The sequence below is a fragment of the Drosophila erecta genome, unplaced genomic scaffold (genome assembly GCF_003286155.1).
Source record: "Drosophila erecta strain 14021-0224.00,06,07 unplaced genomic scaffold, DereRS2 tig00000092-arrow-pilon, whole genome shotgun sequence".
Taxonomy (NCBI): Eukaryota; Metazoa; Arthropoda; class Insecta; order Diptera; family Drosophilidae; genus Drosophila; species Drosophila erecta.
Window position 1 is genome coordinate 6,605,381 of NW_020825207.1, and position 21,288 is coordinate 6,626,668.

General features: G+C 46.8%; 2 protein-coding genes across 2 annotated transcripts; one reads left to right on the top strand and one right to left on the bottom strand.

Moving 5' to 3' along the window:
- Nucleotides 1–3,487: 3,487 nt before the first annotated feature.
- Nucleotides 3,488–20,068, top strand: LOC6549506. The gene is made up of 5 exons (XM_001975692.2): nucleotides 3,488–3,558; nucleotides 4,270–4,517; nucleotides 7,453–7,542; nucleotides 7,603–9,684; nucleotides 19,604–20,068. The coding sequence occupies exons 2-5, from the start codon at nucleotides 4,476–4,478 to the stop codon at nucleotides 19,820–19,822; spliced, it is 2,433 nt and encodes an 810-aa protein (XP_001975728.1). The 5' UTR covers nucleotides 3,488–3,558; nucleotides 4,270–4,475; the 3' UTR covers nucleotides 19,823–20,068.
- LOC6549507 (cytosol aminopeptidase) lies at nucleotides 11,217–13,212 on the bottom strand. Its single transcript, XM_001975693.3, has one exon. It carries the CDS (start codon nucleotides 12,920–12,922, stop codon nucleotides 11,336–11,338), a length of 1,587 nt encoding a protein of 528 aa, XP_001975729.1. The 5' UTR covers nucleotides 12,923–13,212; the 3' UTR covers nucleotides 11,217–11,335.
- Nucleotides 20,069–21,288: the final 1,220 nt, after the last annotated feature.

Sequence of the window (21,288 nt, forward strand, 5' to 3'; positions counted from 1 at the left end):
GCAAAAAATTGCGGCAATTAAAGTGGCAAATTGTCTCGAAGAGGCAATGTTCAAACGATTCTCCATTCTCCGACATTGTCATGGATAGAAAAAGCCCCCCTCTTCCCTCTTCCCATTTCCCCAATACCATTTTCACATTGTGAAATGGAGCCTTAAATGAGTTTTCAGTTGACTTCGTACGGGTCGTATTTGGTCTCTCGACTCTCGTCTTCAGCTCATCTCCGTTTGGGTTTTGATTGAAAACCCCTGAAATGCTCCGAACAGAGTCATTAACAGGAAAATGGGGGAAATACAAATAAAATTCATCGTAGTTATTTGGGTTATTCTTTGCGAGAGCCCAACGAAAGCCTTTAGCTGCAAGCTTATAGTTTCGGCAATAAAGAAATCTTTCGACTACGAGAATTTATGCATTTGGGCCTGGCCCAATCGAACCAAGTCCACAGATTACCAATTTCCCATTACCCATTGCCCATACCCATTGCCCATTTTGCATTTGGCAGGACAACTCTTTCTGGCCTTCTTATCGCCGTCCGACTGGCGCTCGATTTTTATGTGCATCTCAGGCCAGATAAGCCCTGAAATACGGCCAGTCTTGGCCTGGTCAATGTCTTAAAGGCAGTTCAATTGAGGCGGGACCCAGCTGCAGCTCCGGCTCGGACTATCAGCCACCGAATCTCAATTAACATAATTCACCTAGACCAACGTGGATGTGGGGCTCTTGACTGGCATTCCCGCTCATAAACTAACAGTTTGGGTAGGAATTGTCGCTCCCAGATAGCAGCTTCCCTAAGCAGGAGCCCAGTTTCAGCCCGGACATGAGTTCAGCTCGGGAGGAAGGGGCAGCGGCTCATCTGCTGGGAAGCTGCACTGGGAAAAACGATGCTTGCTTACTGCAAGTACTCCTATAAGGAATGGGATCTTGGTTACCTTTTTCAAATGGATTTCATTTGAATACCTTTTACAATAACTTACTCATGTGTAAGAACTTTTATATACCTATTAAAAATGAATTTAATTGAAAATTCGGAGAGTCAAGGCAAGTAAACTTAACACCTAATATTTCCCTGCATATTCCTTCAAGTTGAGAGTTAAATTTACTTATTTTTGTCTCTGTGGAGCTATCGGCGAAGTGCTAGAGAGTTGGAGAACTCGCTCATTGTCAAAGTGGAAATTGTGTTCATAAATCAGAAACTGTCGCACATGTGTGACACCGAAACCTCCGAGCTGCCCCAAACCCAGAAGCCATCCCACTCGGAACTCCCATTCCCCCTTTGGCCTCCTGTTTATTGTGTTGTCAATTTGCTGCGCTCGTTGGCTTTCTGGCTGGCGATGGCGTAATTAGATTTCGGCCTGGTCTAGTCGGTTTGGCCTGGCACACGGCTGGCATGGTATGGTATGGAATGGCCAGGATGGATGGCGGTGACTGGAGGATGGGTTGATGGGAAGCAAAACCACGAAAACGGGAAGTGTCGGACAATTAAGGCAGCGGCAGGGAGACCAGCAGGGAGCAGGAAGATCCTGATCTGGCGAATGAAGGAAGCTGGCAGCGAGTCAATTAAAATGTTCGATGCAATCCGATCAGCAGCGGTGCAGTCATTTCCTCAAAACCAAATGACCAACTGTCCAAGTTTTAAGCGCAACTATTTAATGGCAATTAAGTGGCGGGCATGGCCACTGTCAAAACTGGAACATCGCTGCCCCGATTGGATCAAGCAGTTGACCGGGATGAGCGGCTGGACGCGTCAACAGATCCACACATTTGGCCAGCAATTGTTGCCCCTGATTCGGGCTCGAAGTCACTTTGTTAGTTGGCTAAACTTCCGCACAAATGCAGCCGAAGTCTGGAGGAGATCGAAATCGAGACGGCGACGATGACGATGACTGCATCCGCAATGCAACTTTCTGTGTGAGATTTCCGCCTATTGCAGCTGCAACTGCCGACGCATCTGGTGGCCACATGGGGGCTTCCGGCCGGAGGGAGGCGCTCCTCCAACTTCTGGCGCATCTTCGGTGTCTGAATTTATTACGAGATGGCAAATCTCCACCGCGATTACAGCAATTATGTGGCTTTCGGTAGGAGGTTGGCACATTGCCCGAGGAACGTGCCACAGTTGTGGAATTAATAGTTGTCAGGAAGGGGCTAAGAAAGTGATGACGACAGCTCTGGCCATGTATGAGAAAAGATTGAGTAATACTGATAGTTACTGGACGTTCATTATTAAGTGGTAAACCATAAAACCGTATATCCCTTGCTAAATATCAAGTATGCGCCCCTGGCCGCTTACATGGCTCTCCTCTAATAACTCAATTTCAACACCAGCAAAAACAAATGTGAAAGTGCCAAGAGCCGCCTTCTCGCCCGCCTCCCGCGTGGCAACCACCAATCATAGCCGAAAATCCCCAATCGGCTCAGCATCTGGCCCAGGTTTGGATGCACTGCAGCAGATAGTCCGACCTCGGCGCCACTCCAAGCCGCTTTAAAGTCCCATGGGCTGCAATAAAACGAAATAAAATAAAGATAATTTGTCAGCTACTTCATTTGCGGCAGCGCGTGCGTGACTCGCGGTTGCCTGTTGCATAATAGCTGCAGTTGAACTTTCCCAGGGGTTAGCACACCCCCTCAGTTCGCCCCACTTGGCCCCACTGCGCCCTCCAAGCGGGATAAGTTCTTCCTATAAATCACATAATCAAGCTGGGCCAAGCCTTATAGGAAATGCGTGGCAGTGCATTTCACTTGTTGCCATTAATAAATTAATTATACAACCATGACGGCACTGAGCTCAGCTTTATCCCCAGTCGCACGCACACGGAGCCCTCGTAAAAAGTAAAGAAAAATGCACACAGATGAGAGCAAAACTTGTACATTTCGTTGTCATCAGCACAGCAACAGCAATGTTGATGGTCAAAAGTTGGCTAACGCCTTGGCCAAAGCCATGGCCAAAAAAGCAGCTCGAAAGGCAGCCAGCTAAAAGACAAATATCAAGCGAGTGGTTGGGTTTTCCATTTTAAAAAGTCGAAAAAGAAATGCTCTGTTTCAAAAATATCCAATGGTAAAAATCAATACAAAACTTAAAGAGAAATCTAATAAATTAGAATAGTTTATATAAAGCATTTCAACACATACGAGTATACAGGTAAAATAATCGTTAGCATAGCAACACCGCTCTAATTTCCATTTATCCCCACAGATTTGCAATGCAAATCAATTTCCCCAAATAAATTCCGAATTCGACTTCCTTCTGAGCGTTGCAAATTTAATCAGCAGCTTATTATGCCCCTCACATGCACAAAAATCCACAAAAAAAAGAGCGAAAAAAATATGGAAAATGCAACAGCAGTGCGCCAGACTTGGCCGAGTCTTTTTGGCTGGCAAAGGAGTGGGAAATGGGAAAATGGGAAAAGCGAAGAGCGAGGCAACACCAAACCGGCCGTCTCCGTGAAAACTGCGCGGCCCCGAACACACACAAAACTCAAGTGGCGCGAAAATTCGAGGCACAGTTGCAACAGCAGCGCGCAAGCGTGCGGTTTTCCTCCACAGTTTTTCCAGCCAAAACAAAAGTAAACACGGCAAAGCCAAAGCGAAACGAAACGAAACGAAACGAAAACTCAAATTAAAAGTCGCATTAAATAAATGAGAAACGAACGAGGACTGCGACGAGCAAGTTTAAACAAAGCTCAAAGACAAAGTTGAATGAATATAGTCAAAGTTTGCTTTCTCCGCAAAGGATATGAGAAAATCATTTTGAAAAATATAAAGAACCTGCATTACATTTAACCAAAGTGCCGACTAACAGGAATATAATATGCCGTATAATAAATTAAATTAAATAAATATAAACGCATCAAGTTGAATATCAAGCTATTGCAGGAACATTTTACTGAATGCAAAAGTGACACATTTACACAGTGATTTATTAATTCTCATCTTTTCTGTGAAAGGATGGTTAAATATCTCAAAATATCCTTGCTGAAATCAGTAATTTTATTTTTAGTATAGAGCAGTTAGATCAGAAAGAGCAGAAATATTGCCTATTTAACTTTTTGTTTTTAAACATAGGATATTTGTGGCTTAGTGATCAGACTCTATTAACACAACTTACACAGAATAATATAAATCGCAACTATAAAAGGCAGTTTTTTTGTCTAATTTGGTATTAATGATAATTCACATGATAATTGACACCATAGAAATAAATTAAACAGAGTTTGAAAAGCACTTTTCGCAATTAGCCTCTGATAGTTAAATAAACTGAACGCATACTTTTCCAGGTCCGACAAACAATAAGGTTCAACGCTGAACAAACTCATTTACAATTTGTGTTTAAAATACCAAGACGCAAGACGGGGAAAAACAGCGTGGGAGAATAACAGAAATTTAAACAACAATTACAAATTGAGCTGCCACTTTTGTGGAAACGCGAAAAGTGCAACGTGCAACTTGACGCCTCATTTGCCCGAACTTCCGCCGAAGGAAAATGGAAATGGCTATCTGCGGCGGTGGCATCCCCACCTTAATGGCAAGTACATGGGGTCGGGTTCATCATTCTGAAATTTTAATATAAATAACCGACAACTGCAAGGGCCATCGAGGCGTGAAAACAACAAGCGCCAGTGGAGAGACTTCGAGCGAAATTTCTGGGCGGGTGCGGGTGCCTGGGAAAAAAGTCGGCCCTCGATGCAGCGATTTTCATTTTCTGGCCAGGAAATGGACGATCCCAGCTACCGCATATGGCGCCGTTCTTTTCCGGGCACGCACATTTTGCAGGCAATTTATTTTCATTGCACTTGAACTTCAATTAGCCGGGAAAGCAGCGGCTACTTGCCAGCCTTCGTTTAATTACCGGCCGTTAAAATCATAAGCCGTATTTCAAATATCTTTGCTCAAAAATTCGTTACGCAACTGGCATTGATTGTTTGTGCTTTTTGGCCAAAACGCGCTGGCTTTTATGACCCCGTCTTTATGAAGGCCCGCAGTGGTTATCTAACCGAATCGCAATCGGAATCCATATCCAACTGCAATCGAAACTGGAAATTTGCAATTTAAGTGGATGCAAAAAAAACAAAAAAGTTTGCGGCCATTGCTGGCATTTCTTTTGAGCCAAGTTTCCTTGTGGCCCAGGAAGTACCACCACTTTCCAGACCCGTAAAGTCTTTTATGTGCATTGAACTTGACTTTGCCGCTGGGTTTTGGCCAGGAAAAAGACCAAACTGGTTCTAACTGCCACGGCCACTGCAGTTGGCTACCACCCACTTCTCACTGCCACATTTAACAATTAGCCCAAGCTGTGCATTTCGCCTGCTCCCATTTCTTCTGCTGCCTCGACTCGGTCTTGGTCTTGGTCTGGAACTTGGTCTTGGCCTGGGTCTTGGCCCACTCCACTCCACTCCACTCCCCTTCACTCCACTCGTCTGGGTGCCACGTTTTTCCGGCTTGTTGCATACAACAAGAGACGATGCCGTAAGCGCATATTGCAGCCAACAATTAAACAAACTTGTGGCCAAACAGCAATTACAGAAACCATTTAATGAAGCAACCTGCTCACAAGAAAGAAAGCGAACGAGAACAATAAAGTCCAGGGGAAATGTGGATGTATTGATTGTGTTAAAGACTTGGCGCTGCAAAGAAAAAGTGCACTTCTAAATAATTGAAAACATAAAAATATCCAAACTTAATCAAATGAAACAGGAGAGAGCGCTGTAGTCTAGACTACAAGATACCCGTTACTCAGCAATATATTAAGCCAAATCCAATTTTCACAAAATAAAGGCATTTTCTGCAACTAATTGTGTGTTGATACAAAAACACCTTCTGTTTGTCCACTGAGTTTACTCCCAATTGGATTTTCTTGTAACTAAGAAACAAGAAGATGATAGAAATTAATTGAATTGCGTTTACAAGTTTATCACCTCGATGGGCCAAAGCTGAATTTTATTATTGCTTATTTGTGTTGTAAAGTAAACCGACAGCAAATAAAAGCCAGTTCAGCACTTTTAAACTGCCAGTACAATAAATACAACTTGTAAACAGCTGTAAAACTAGAAAGCCAAATGGTAAAAACGTAATTTAATCAAACTTTAGCCTGCGCTGCAAATATTACAGTTTCAATTTCCAAACTAATGTCAAAACAAACGAAAACTTTTAAAATGCCATGCAGATAGACGAAGTAGTAGTGCTCCTTTTGCCGCTCTTAGCGGATCGTAAAGGAATTGTTAACTAGTTTTCGCAGCACTTCTAAGGCCATAAAATCCGACTGAGCAAACTGAAACGAACGCAAATAGCAACAATTTTTATCGCTCCTTTCCATTGAATTTTCAAGCGAATCTAGCGCGTGTCCCATCTGAAATGAAAAGACACTTTTTCCGGGCGGCCAAATAAAGCCAGCCACCCCCTGAAAATAAAAAGTGTTAAATAGAAAGCACATACAATTTTATGCAGCCTGAGGTTGGGCATTTTACCCCTTTACCCCTTGTGTGTTTGGAAAATGCATTGCTGTTTTCAGGTTACTAGGCTCAGAAGGGTCCAAGTGGGGCGCTGGGGGCGTGGCATCGCTGGCGTTGCTAGCTCCATAAAAATTCACTCAGGCGCAGTTTTAACTGCTTTTTTAAGCCGTTAAATGTTTACGCGGCTGCATTTTTAACGACCGTTGACAGTTCATTTGGGTTTTGGCTCGATGGGCTTAGTTAAGGCATCCCCGGGGGAACTTCCCCATGCAGCCATTTATCAGGCTTAAGTAAAATATCTGATGCACACGATTTAGTGAAGTTCCTGCTGCAATAGCTCAACCACTCGCTTATCGCAATCCATCGCGAAATGTAAGTTAATAATACAGCTGATCGAATTGCATCACTGGCCGAAACCAATTCGACAGCCACAATTGGTCTTACGTAAAGCGAGAGTGGCAGCAAGCAATTGAAATCGCACATCAATGAGTTTAATGGCCATAAAAGCCAAGTTCAACCTGTTGACGTGAAAGTGGTGGCCAGGCGAACACCCAACTTGGATCGCGAGGAGCGCGTGCCAAACTAGTTTCATTTGTTTATTTATCTGATATTTCTTTCTCTTCATTTGTGTCTTACCAAGATGCAGCTGAGAATCGCGCTGGGTTCGGGCCAGGTTCCGCTGGCTGTTGAAGCTGCTGTTTCCGTCCAAATGCGGATTGGCGCAAAGTGAAAGTGGGCAGACGACCAAAAAGCAGGTGGACGGCCGGCTGGACATATTCGGATTATTTATGGGTCTGGGCGGGCGTATATGTAAGCCAAAGTTGGTTCAACCCTCGCAGATGGTCGTAAATTATTGTTTGTGCTCAGGCCGCAACGAAATGGCACATAAAATTGATCAAGTCGTCCAGCAAAAGATAGTAGATACAACCTCTTCTTGGGTTCATAAATAAGCTTTAATGTTGAATTATCGCAATTTAGTGCGGAATTTATATTCATTTATTTTATTTTCAGCTACTGATCCTGAGCACGATCCTCGCTGTAGGTCAAGCTACAGAAACCTGGCAGCATTTGCCATCCTTAGAGACTTTTTCCACATATGAGGTAAGCAGTTAAGCGTCAAGTCCCTCAACTATTTAACAAAACTTGATCGCTTTCCCACAGGACATGCAGCGTTACTTTGATCAACGCAATTCCCGCAGCATGCGGCACATTGACAATCCCACGGGCGACAGCTATTTGGCAGCCTTCAATCAATACAATGAGCAGGTGGATCAGTCACCAAAACGGACGACCCAAGCCCACTCCAGGATCAAGCGGGACAACCAACGCCAACTGCCCACGGCACCAAGAATGCTGCGCTTCGAACTGGCGGATGCCGTGGAGCCAAGTCCGGAACTCAAGCAAATCCTACGACAATATCACGCCAGAGCGCTGAAGGAAAGCCCCACTGTTGCGAGTCCAGTCAGCAGCACGCAGGAGCCAACTGCTGCAGTTGGTGCCACCAAGGCCAAGTCCCGAAAACCACGTCGTCAGCGACGCTCAGTTGTGGGAGCCCAGCAGCCGGCGGATTTTAAAGTCCAAATGATCCCTTTCGAAGAAACGGATGCCAGGGAGCCCGATCCCATCACAGCTCAACTGATCAAGCAGGCCCGCTCCCTGGACCTTCAGAGTCAGGCCACCAGGTCGACTGACTTTCGCCAGGCCAAGACCCAAGTGGCCAGGCGGCAACCTATCCAGGTGAGGATTCGCAAGACCAAGCGCTCCAAGCGCTCAGCGCCGCAGATGATCAAGTTTGAGTTGGCGGATGCCAAGGCCATGCCGCAAAGATCCGGTAAGCAATTGGCAGCTGACACAGCACCCACTCTGCTGACCATGGAAACCCAGAGGAATAAGACACAAGCTCCGCAGCCAACCACACCCACGCCTCGGCTGGAGGACAATGATATCCTCACTGGCGAGGCCACGGCGGAAACCAAGCGCATGTATGTCTACAAGGAGGCTCCCAACAGCTCTGGACATGTGAAGACCAAGAAATCACTGAGCACTTTGCCCCACGAGGTTCAGAAGGTCATTAGCCAGCTGATGAAGGATGGGCTGGGTGGCAAGGCGTACGTCAAGTATCTTCCCGCACAGAAATCCGATTACGAACACTACAAAGCCAAGTCCGTGTCATATGGTGGTAAGCCCTTGGCCAACTACGTAAAGTACATCAACAAACCTGCAGAACCTGCGGCAGCTCCAGCTCCCGTCCAAGTGCACATCCAGCCAGTTCCTGTGGTAGAGCAACTGCGTTATGTGTACAAGCCACACTATGCAGCAGTTGCTCCCACCATAGCCCAGCCCATTGTGGTTCAGGAGGCGCCAGCTCCCACAGTTGCAGTGGAGGAAGTGCATCACACCTACACCGCAGAGCTGGCACCCCCGCCCACGCAGAGCGTTGAAGTGGTTGTGCCTCAATTCAGACCCTCCAAGCCAGATCCTCTGCTGGCGGAGGCTCCTGCCATCTATGGGAAGCCGCAGGAGACCTACAACTCCTACGAGCTCCAGCCTGAGGCTTCTCCGCTGATCAAAATCGAGTACCATGCCCAGCCGGACGGCATCAATGAGCACTACAAGCAGCTGCCCGAGTTCCAGCAACTGTCGACGCTTATTGGCAAGTCCCCGGACGATCAAATCCATGGCCTCACCTACCTCCTGGCCAAGGAGATGCAGGCCAAGCTGCAGAGGCAGGGCAAGCAGCTGGTGGATCGCCCGCAGGACAGCACAGCTCCGATTCTCTTCCATCCGGGACAAGGAGCAGCGCCGGCGCCCACTCTTAAAACCCTCTTGGAGCACGGATCGCTGGGAGTGCAGCCGGGCCGCTTGATTGGAATGGCCAAGACCAAGCAGTATGTGCCCATCATCGAACCTGGCAACAACGATGTCAAGGAGCTGCCCGCCGTGCCAAGCAGCGAGGCCTCCAAGCTGCCCACGCCGAGTTCCTACATCGACTACAGCCACGGACATGGCTTATCCAACGGGTACGAAGGTGTGGCCCATGTGGAGCAGCCGGTGACCACAGTGGAGCATGTGGTGCATCATCCCACGGTGGCCACGCAGCAGCATCACCAGCTCCTGCTCCCAAAGCCGCACCACCACCACCAGCAGCACCACGGACTTGTGGCCACTGTCCTTCCGGCGGAACTGGACTCGGACAAGGGCGTGAATGGTCTGCACTTTGTGCACAGCGACGAGGACAAGTCGGTGAGTGCGGATGTTAAATTCCGATGAGTAGAACATGTTAGGCAATTAATACATTAATCATATTACATTGGGCAAAACAAAGTCTAAGAGCCACGCAATTTGGAGTCTTATAAGCCCAAATAAGCAAAACATTTGCCTACCAATCAGTGGTTCGCCATGCGGAAGCTCCACTGTAACGACGCCGGGCAATCCCCCGAATGCATTAAATTAAAGCATACCTTGGGGCGCTCAACAAAGGCTTAGCGCTCTCCCAAAAGCGTGCCCCATTGATTGGCATAGGCAAAAACACAATCAGCATAAATAAGACGAGCGGGGCGGCCACAAACAAACACGGTGCCAGACGGATAGACACTCCAATGCACGACACTGCGGCAGTCACAACAATGGAGTTCCCTGCAGCACAGGGCTCCACAAGGATTCCTTGCACCACGTGCTCCTCCTCCTCGTGCTCCTCCTCCTGCTTGCAACCTTTTAAGCCCATCTTACCCCCCGGCCTGCCGCTCTGTGTGCAATTCAGTTTGATTGCCGATCCATGTCTCGCCGGTAATGCACTTAATCGAATAATTTTCAAGTTCGACAAGCATTTTCAATGTCGTTAGCCAGTCTCCCCCTCGATTCAGCACCGCCCCCGCCCCCTTCCCCGCCCGTCCACCGTCTGGTACCTGGCAACACAGCCACAAAAGCAATGCAAACGACTTCGTCTTTCATTACTATATAGTGCTATCCCATCGACTGCAGCCTGCAAGTGCACTGAAAAAACAGATCTGCGCACTTCGATTGAATCCATGTTTTCCATTTTATATGGAGGTAAAGGTTGGTTGTGTAATTTTGAAGACTTTGTAGTAGGGAGCATATAGTTTTGGTACATAACTCCATTATAATCTTGTCAGTTTCTAAACTTTACAATGGATATGACTACAAGATTACCTTGTGAGTGGAATCACTTTACACCCAGTTCATGTGTCTCACTTAACGCAGTTAATGTGCAGCGCACCTATTAAATTTTCCCAGTGTATGTGTGTCGGCCCGACATTTTGGGGCGCTGTCTGGACCAATTGATATAGATATATGGCGGCTGATACGGTATATATTCATTTGGCCAACCTCAAGCACTTGGAGCGTGTGCCGGGAAAAAGCTCTCCACTCCACTCCACTCCATTTCCACTGCGTCTCGGAATTAACATTTTCTTTCACTGGCGGAAAAACTTCGCGCAGCTTGGGGTTTCCTGAATTTAATTTATCTGTATTTCCTTGGCGAACCAGAAGGCAAGTCCCGGCCAATGGTGCGTCTTTGTGCGCAGCCAGGCAAAAGGCCACGAAAAGTGTCCTGAAAATGCGAAATGAGCGAGCAGCGTGTGTACAGAGTCGGCAGACACACCTGGGTTGGGGGAAATGGAAAGAAAGTACAGCAGGTAAAAAGCGGGTTTAAGACCACCAAAGACATCGATACTCCTATTAAAATCGAGCCAAAGCGATGGCAGCTCGTTTTGTAGCTTTAAGTTTAGCCAGTTGCTGCCCAGAAAAGAGCGCAATTCACGCCGAAAATCTTTGATTTACTTGAAAATATCAAACAAAATATAACACTTGGTCGAAAATGAATCGGCCACTGATCACTGCACTGATCACACGGCAACAGAACCGCCTAAAAGGATCATTTCATCTCCGGACAGGCCATTTGGTAGACGAACTGAACAAGTGTGCGGGTGGGTCGTCCGGTCATGCGCCTCTTGGTTAGGTAGGGCACCAGTCCATACTTGGACAGCAGTCCAGTCCCACGGGTGTCCAGATGCGCCCAGTCCACGCAGGGCACCAGCTCGTGGAGGATGGCCGCCGCCAGGCATGAGGTGGCCAATCCTCGTCCGTCGTTGCTCAGATCGTAGGCTCGCTCGTCAGTGACCTGGCGCCTGTAGTACTGCCAGAGTGGCAGACGCCACACACGGTCACCGGAAATGGAGCCGGCCCGCTGGAACTGCTTCCAAATGTAGTGAGAGTTGGACCAGATGCCAGTGGCGCCACCGCCAAAGGCCTTCTTCACACCCGTGTTTAGGGTGGCAATGTCCACCACCAGTCTGGGCAGGTAGGTCTTCTGTCCGTAGAGCAGGGGATCCGACAGCACTACCACACCAGCCTTGTCCAGATCCCGTATGGCCATGGACTTGCCATTGAGCAGGGTGACCACATCGCCGGGCTTCGCAGACATTCCAGAGGGCATGTTCTCGCACAGTGGAATAATGCAGGTCACATTGATGGGCAGCGACAGGGCGGCGATGCAGCGCATCATGGCCACGCAGCAGGCGGCGGCGGACATGCTGCCCCGATACTCATCCATGCCCTTGCATTTGCGCAGGTTCAGGGCGCCAGAGTTGAAGGTGATGCCCTTGCCCACGAACAGAATGGGCTTGTCGTCGGGCGCCGTGCCGCAGTAGCTCAGCTCCAGGAGCACGGGCGGCTCACAGCTGCCCTTGGCGATCATCAGGAAGGCATTCAGCCGCTGGGCCTCGATCCAGTCCATGGTGCGCACCTCCACGGTGATGCCGCATGGGCATAGGGCGTCCACGGCGGCCTGGGCGAACATGGTGGGCGTCATGCAGTTGGCGGGGGCATCACTCAAACGTCTCGCCAGATTCTGGGCCTCCGCCTTGAAGATGCCCCGCGTCCAGCCCTCGTGATCCGGCGACTCGAAGAGCTCCAGGGTGGGCACCATTGGCATGTTCTGCTTGGACAGGTTGTCCGGGAAACGCCAGACGGCCAGTTGGGAACCCTCGGCCGCCTGCTCCGCATAGTCCATGCCGTCCACCAGGACGTTGGTGATCCCCTGCCGCTGCAGGGATCTGGCACCCACGCCGGCGGCCACGCGCACGAACTCCATGCCCTCGTCCAGCATCTCCAGTTCGTTGAAGCCGATGCCCTCCAGGCCCACACCCACCACGGCCACGGCTGCGAACTCTGTGTCTATGTTGTTGAACACCTTGCCGCGACCCAGTCGCCCGTCCAACTTCGTTTCGCAGATCGCCTTCATCAGCTTGCCTTGCACGCGCTGGTCAATCTTCTGGCCCGCGGGCGTCAGCTTGGGATCCTTGTCGCCCTCCTTCTGGTAGAGGCCCACGACCACGCCCTTCGCCATTGTCTTGCCGTCGCCGCAGGAGGAGAATCGCACGCCCACACTGGACAGGACATGTGGTTTGCACAGGACACACGCGCTTTTCAACGAGCAGTGGAACTGACGTAGCTTGTTCATCCTGACTGCCGGCTTAGTTCTGCTTGGTTATATAATGATACTTCGAGAATCGCTCTAGGACTTTCAAAAAATCCCCTTCGAACACAAGCAATACTACAAAAATTTTGGGCGATTAAAATAAGTCCGTCTAGTTCCACACTCGAAATTTGCTCGAAAATTCCGAAACGATAAAGGTTAGGAAAAAGTATCAACTATTTTAAAGAAAAAAAAACGACAAATTTTTCTGGGGACTTTTTTAAAAACGATCTGTTCTCTACCGGCGTACTAATAAAATGATACTGAACATATTGGGGTTCAACTATTTGGGAAACCAACTGTCAGTAGAATTTCAAGGAGTACGTGATCCAAAAATATTCCAAGTAATTCCCACAAACTAAGTAGGCTCCATTCATATACGTGAAAAGACTTCAGGTCGCTTTATATTATAATTAAAAGGTGCTAGCATTGGATTGTGTAAAAGATTGTTTTTCTAACTTCAAGTGCACACAAACAGCTTTTATATGTGCATAATATTAACTTGCAACGCAGTGGCAAACAACTTTCCACTAAGCAAAGTGCGAGAACCATCAAAAAGCTTTTCATCTGAGTAGAGTGTTAACGTGCAGTATACAAAATGCAATTGCCACAAAGAGGCCAAAAGGACCACTTTCCAGTCAACTGGCACTGCCATTCCTTAACTCCGTTCTGTCGCACTGCCAATCTACTTAAAATTGTTTTCGAGCTGAATTTTATTTTGCTGCGAGCAGCACTTTTATTAGACTCTCAATCGCCGACAGTTGGGTGGGTGAAAAGCTGATTACATTTTATTTATTGGCGTCACCGAATTGCAATGCGGTGGGGGGGGTTATATCTGCTGGCTCCACTCGGATCTCCGAGCTGGGATCTCGACTTTGGCGTTAATGCGCATTAGGTCGGGTGCCTGGCCAATGGTGCAGCAGCTCCCGGGGAGCAAGGACTCCCAGCTGGCCAGCAAAACTGGGAGCTGGTGCCGAAACACACACATTGTTTTACTGCCGTTTAGCATGATTTTTAATAGGCTTTCGCCTTGTCCCTGTCCGAGTGGTTGGACTTGTCGTCATCGGACTAAGCCCCATTGCCCGTCGGTCGCTCGGTCTGGTTGTAAAGCCCCAAAAACGCCGCCTGATGGTCATGATGGTCATGATGGTCATGATGGCCATGATGGCCATGATGATGGGCCAGCAGCAAGGGGAAGCCCAGACATTGTCCTGCTCCTGGTCTGTCCGTTCTGTCCGTTCTGTCCGTCCGTTCTGTCCGTCCGTCTCTGACAGGCAAACGACACTTGTTAGGCTCAGGTTTTGGGTGGAGGTTAGGCCGCTTTCGGCCAGATGGAGTGGCCAAAAGCAGGAGCAGCAGGAGCATGGTGGCTGGCCAACATGCCGTTGCAATGCCCGTCATGGGACTTGTTTGACGGCATCTGCCGCTCCTTCTAACGTGTGCGAACATGGTCAGATTTTTCGGGCATTTGTCATTTTATTGTGGTCGAAATGGTCGGTAATGGTCGTCACTCAGTCTCTCAAGCGCGGTACAGGGGCATCTCCATATCATGCACGTGCTCTAGAGACTGAAAATCTTACATTATTATTTTGCTTGTTTTCTCTGACTTATTAAGTGAAATATTTTTGATTTGTCCCTAGGCTTAATCATTTAATTAAGCATACATTTAATTTTATTCAAATGCTTTTCTAATCGCGCCAGGTTATCCACGTTCCACTGTATTATCCTTGCGCTTGTTTGTGTGCGTCTTGCCATCTGCAGGTGCAATATTTTCTGTTCCCACTCACATATTTTAATTTAATTTTTATTTCAACCCTTTTGCTGTTGCCTGCTTTCCTTGGCCTTGTTCCATTTGCTGCCAATTTCATAACATATTTTTGCAAGTGTTGAAAAGAGGTTGCCAGGGATTTAAGTTTTATTTAATGGAGCCCCCAACATATGTTTCGGGATTAAAAGTTCGGTTCGGTTCAGGCTTGGCGAGTCACTCGACAAAAGGGTTATTACATTACGCCTTAAAAAGGTTGGCTCCCCGAAAAATCCCCTTGGCATGTGTTGCTAATGTGCTCCGAGTGCCTTTGTCCTGCAATTGATGGGCTCCAGTGTGTGTTTGAGTGTGTTTCCTTTAAAGAAACTTACAGGGATAGGGCCGTGCGTTAAACAAGGCATCCGAAATTGGTGTCGATTTCCCTTGGCCTGCAGCTTCAGCAGCTCTGACCCGATGGTTGACTTTAAATTAGCTTCACTTCATTCGCCAGCCATAATAAACCACAGCCATCCGACTGCAGCTACAGCCACAAGGACAGCTAATATTCCAGCCCTCTAGGAGGGCGAAACTACATGTAGCCAGCTCCATCCTATTCCGATTCCTATTCGTATTCGTATTCCTATTCCTATTCCAATGATGTTTGCAACGTATTGACAGTCACATTCGCATAAAAATCACGTAGTTTGACATTTTTCTTGCTGCTCTGCCATTTCGTTAGAGGGAATTTTTTTTTCAGCTGCCGCTCCAGCAGGTCCGTTTCGATTCTCTGGGATAACAAGGAGGCAGGAGTGGAACAGCAGCAGGAGTTCCAGGAGCAGCAGCTGTCACGCAATCAGCCCAAGAGTAGAGCCAACAAACTGATAACTCAATTTTGGTTAGAGACGCCACAGCTCGAAAAATGAAAATTGCTAACAAGCGAGCCATAAAAACTGTGGGTGGCTGCATGGTGGTTGCATTTAAAAATTTTCCCAACATTTTCCGGCACTCTCCGGAAAATTATACAACACTTTTCGCTGGAGGTCTAATCATCGTCCTGTGCTCTCGCACTCCGTCCATCTCCGTCACTCACCGGTTTTTTGGGATCTCCAGCTGCAGCGGTGGTCATAATTGCGTGGCCAAAAAGTTTCATCTTTCATCGTCGTCGGAAGGCTGTGGCAATTGTGTCAATGGCTGCCGTGTGGCATCAACGAGCCCAGGACATCCATTTGCCTGACGAACGCTGTTGAACACGTTCCACTTGATGGGGATTTTCACACTCCCATTCTCTGATTCTGCTCTCCGGCTCGATGGACCCAAAGTCCAGGACCCCGGCTCCCGGATCCCACCCACTTGGCACATGGCATTGAAGCAGCTCCGAACGCATTACATTGTAAAATTGGTTTTTGTAAATTGTTTGGACACAACATTTATTTCCATTTAAATGCGATTTGGCCCGACTCGGCTGTGCTGACCATCCTCCTCCGCTTTCCGGCTCTTGTTCAATTTTAAATGAGCATGCAGCTGCAACAGCCACTGCCACTGCCACTGCCACATTCTCCTGATCCGGATGCCCATGTCCCATGCCCCCGTCCGATTCCCAGACTCCCAATCTCTGGCAGTGTCCCTTGAGGTTTTCGGGCTTCGGTACGAGGTGTTTGCAGCGCTTAAGCGAATTGTGTGAATAATAAACGCAACACACTGGGGCCACTGGCATCGGTCATTGAAATCGGGGGGGAAATCAGGGCGTGGCTAGAATCCAGGGCGGCTTTAGTTACCCAACAAGGATTAGTGTTATGGCACTGCAGGGGATGGAGCTGGGCTGGAACTGGAGCTGGAGCAAGGTGCTCGGAGGAATCCTTTCCGGCTGAGTGCAAATCATGAGCTAATTGAAGAGGGTAGCTAACGCAGCGATTTGAATGGCTAAGAACGAGATTAAGTGGGGTCTCAACAGACTGGAGTCATGTGGAAGCTTAATGCCGTAAAATATAATTTATCCCAACGCCTTTGGAAGACCTACAATTTGGAGAGAATCTTCGTTGGGTAAAGGTTTTTTCTCTTCATTTTAAAGGAGAGAATTTCTTAGATTTCATTTATTATTAGTTCTTATCGATTGATGGTTACGAACAAATTGGTGGAGTTGTTCAAATATGATTGTTTATATGTTTAATTAGGGATTTTCATGATTTTTGATTTCTTTAATAATTTATGAGGTAGTCTACTCGATTCTCCCCCACAATTCGGGACCACGACATCATTATTTTTCACTGACACCCCGAGGGCATAATAATTGTCAGTGGATGGTCAACTTTTCTTGATGTTTCAACCGCAGAAACCTGACAGGCAAACAACAAATCGAATTAGGTGGAAAATCGCAATAAAATCCAGTCACACAATGATTCCAGCCACGCCCACAGATAATGAACATCCGACCCCCCTGGGGCAGCAAGGGTTAACCGCAAGGGCAGTGGCTGGGGCTAGGGAAGGTTAAGGCCAGGCCAATGCCGCAGGACAAACAAAAGGCAAAAACATTTTAATGAGCGCAGCTGAGATGAGACAAAGCCGCGGGGAAAACTGGCAAGGGGATGGGCAAGTGCAGGGGGGTGGGGGAATAACAATGCTGATTACATGCAAATTAAAAGAAATAAAAGTCAGCCAACGCCTTGGATGTCCGATGTCAAAGCATTCCGCTTTTGGCCAAAAAGCAGTGGAGGAGGTACTGAAAAGTGGGCGGTGGCCCGAAAGTGCGCATTAAATTACCAATGGCTTATTGCTTTTTGCGATGAAAGAAAGTTGGAGCTGCTCGGCATGTCAATTTGGACATACCTCGGCCATCCGATCGCTCACTCTAAGCGCAACTAAACGAACTCACGTATTTTGGCCTGCAATTGCATTTCGCACTCGACTTCGCTGCACAATTCGCTAAAAGCCAACGCCAGTGGAAACGTGTTAAATGCAAAAAAGTGTCCATGGAATCCGGCTGCTATAAACTTGGCTCACAGAGGCACTTTTGTCATATTTGGCCAGCCATCTATCTATTTATCCATCCATCGCAATCTGATGGAGATGGGGCGCACAAAAAATTCCCCACGTCATCGGAAAAAAGGGTCCAGTTCAATATGGCACGTGATCTGATTCGAATTCCACTTGGCTGGCTTTCATCCATTTTTTCCGGGCTAAAACTTGCCCATTACACCATCCCACCCCATCCAAACATGTTTCATCTGCATTGTAATTATGTGTGTTCACTTTAATCAAACCAACTGGTAATGAAATTCCAAATTGCACAGCCTCGCAGTACAGCGTTATATCCGTATATATCCCGTCTGGACTGTATCCACAAATTTACATACCCAACCGCTGTGGCGCAGATTTTGTATTTTACGCTACGCCATAGATATCTATGAACATTTTTCCCTGTTCCTAATGAAGCTCTTAGCAGCGCAGAAATATTTTTTTCCTTCATCCGGAGATGAAGGAGAGTGCAAATGTTGGCAAATTGCTGGTGCAAAAAATGTATTAATTATGTTTGTGGCGTTAAAGTTATGAGGAAGGTGGTGGGGGAATGCAATCAAATAGAGTCCTTTAATCGCCGAAAACTCCCCAAAACAGATGTCAATCAGGCTGGCGATCAAAGGAAAGCAATTTTGCTAGGTCTAAGCATTTGGCAAAGCCCGGGAAACTTTTGTTCTGCCACACGGAATAACGTTTCCATCAGTGAGTAAAATCTAGTCAACAATGTAACTTAATTAAACTTAATTTACAACTCATTAACATATCAAAAAGTTTGCCACGCCCCCCTCAAGCGCACAATTCTTGAGCCAGGCCATAAAAACCGCAGAGGCAGCCCAAAACATGTAGCGAAAGTTGGCAACAATTGTCGTTGGGTTTCAGGATCCCCAAAACATTTGAATGAGCGGAAACGGAAACGCACACTCGCAGTCAGATTTACACTCACACCAACACACACTCGCACACGCGAACACACATCCGCTTGCTTATTTTATTTTCATCTGGCTGAAATGCGAAATACTTACAATAAAAAGGCAAGCCGAAATTGTTCAGGACACAACAAAACGACAGCTCCTCTGCATACAGAATGCCACAGATTTTGAGGGGGTTCGATAGGGGATCTCGGGGACTGGTCTCGTATATTGTTGCAAATTTCATTACGATACAATTTACAATCGCATGCATAACAAACCGAGCCGTGCGACTGACAGACCACCTCGTGTCCCCCACTCCGCATCCACAGCCCAATCATCGCCAGCTCAGCTCCAGCTACCGAAATCTGCCAAGACCCAATTCTGCCTTTGCACCCAATTGACGATGGTTGGGCACTGCAAATACCCTTCTAGGCAAAGCTGCACCATATACCAAATACTCTATCTTACCGAGCAATACAGAATGATTTGTATGTCGCAATAACATCCTATATAACATCTTTATAAACTCATAAATAATTTTTTAGCTAAAAAATATATAAATTTCTTTCAACTTAATTTAAAAAATATTACCTCTTTTTATGTATTGAATTCAAGTAAAAATTGGTTATACCAATATTTAAAGATTAGTTTTTAAGAGTAACAAACGGCATCGATTGCCTAATATGCCCGGAATAACGCAGTGTGCCAGAGCTTTCAATCACAAAATAGTCTTATATGCTCGCTGTTACTTTAGCTACAGTTGTCACGGCGCTTCTTCCAGTTGTCGCGCCCAGTCCTCACTGTACATGACAGTGTACTTAATGCATTTTGCATCGCATACTTTTCAGCATGCGCACGAATTCCCCAACTGCAACAGTGTGCAATGTGCATCGTGGGCCCGCCCCTCAGCTGAATTCTACTTATCGGTTTAGTGAACAATCTATGCAAATACATAACTAATCCCCCCATTCTGATACCCTCCTCCTGCTTTCGTTGCAGCTGCAGCAGTACGCCTCAAAGTATGCGTTCGGATATCGCATACGTGATTTCCATACCGGCAACGATTTTGGCCACAAGCAGAATCGTGATCTCCACGGCGTGACACGCGGCCAGTACCACATCCTTTTGCCGGACGGAAGGATCCAGAACGTCATCTACCACGCCGACGACACGGGCTTCCATGCGGATGTCAGCTTCGAAGGCGCCACGAAGCACTGAATCTGGTCCACGACGGGCCCAATGTGCAATATAAGCTAAGTTATCCATAAGGTTTACTTCCACAAAAACGCACTGCGAAGTCTTTGTTACTTGAAGGCTATTTGTTTGTAAAAGGAGCCTTACTCGTTAACTCATTGAATTGCTCTTAGCTTGGCTAAGATTCTCGCAGGTTATGCGAAAAAATTGCTAGCCAGCATAATGCAAGTTGCTCAAAACATTTCGTTAAGTTTAAAAATAAGTTTAAAATAGTTTTGAATTTCTTCCTTAGCAAATAAGCTGAAAACTACATTGGTGCACTATGATTTTATAAGATGACCATTTTCCAAAATGCTACCGCTCTAATGTAAGAATCCAAAATGTTAACTCTTTCTAAGAAAACTTTTTACAGGCGTGGCGATTTATGGGATTCCAAGCATTCTTCAATTCCAACTGCAATTCGATGAAAAAACATACGCCCCACAATGGCCACTGATTGTTTTATTGTTCAACTAAATACCAAATAGTGACATTCTGCATTTTCCGTTCTCGCTCAATGCTATCATAGATATTATGTGATTTCCATCTCATTTGCGGTCGCTTGAGCACTGCTCAAATTAGTTTAAGCCCATGAAAAATGCATTTGAAACTAGGGAGCCAGTGCAATAGTGCAATAGTGCAATAGTGCAATAGTGCATGCAAACAATGCCACCAATGTGTTTAATCGAAGTGCAATAAAGTGAAATCAATAAATTACTGACATGCGTGAACGGAGGTCTCTGACAAATTGAGCAACTTTCAGCAAGGCGCTGCGATTCGAGGCGAGCATTCGAATAATCGAATAGTATTCAATTGGCAGATGCGCCAGCCTGCTCCAATCGCCTTTTCTTCCATAATTGACTTTTAAATGCTCGTTATTGTGCGTTTAACGCACAACCTGTGCAATTATTCCAGCCTTGCCGGTGACCTTTCACTTCCGCTTGGCCTTTTATGAAATTGGTTTTTGTTTCGCACACTCGAAATAATAAACAGTTTAAATTAGTTTTTGGGACTATCAGCCTTGAAGAGCCTTTGCTTTAATATATATTATTACCGAAGTCCATTTAATTTATATGGCCGCTTTTATGTCTTTCCCATTTTTATGAATTCCGAAGTAGGGCAGGCAATACATTACTCTATTCGATTTTACAAGCCAGTTTCTTTGCTATTGCTGGCCAAGTGAGTAGCACGTTAATTATACGATTTTGCATTTTATTTGAGTAATTTCTATTTAAATAACAAATTGGCAGATGCACAAGTGTGGCCAAAGGTGAGCAGCACATTAAATGAATTATTTTTCCGAGTGCAGGCACTTTAGCGGTACGAGTACCAAACAATTTGATCTACTCCAAGTCTTGTTTGGCCTTAATTAAAATTGTAGCAAATTTCTTCTTGCGATCTTCGCCCATCCGTTAACCATTTATCATCGGCGAAGGTCAAGGTGTTTCTCT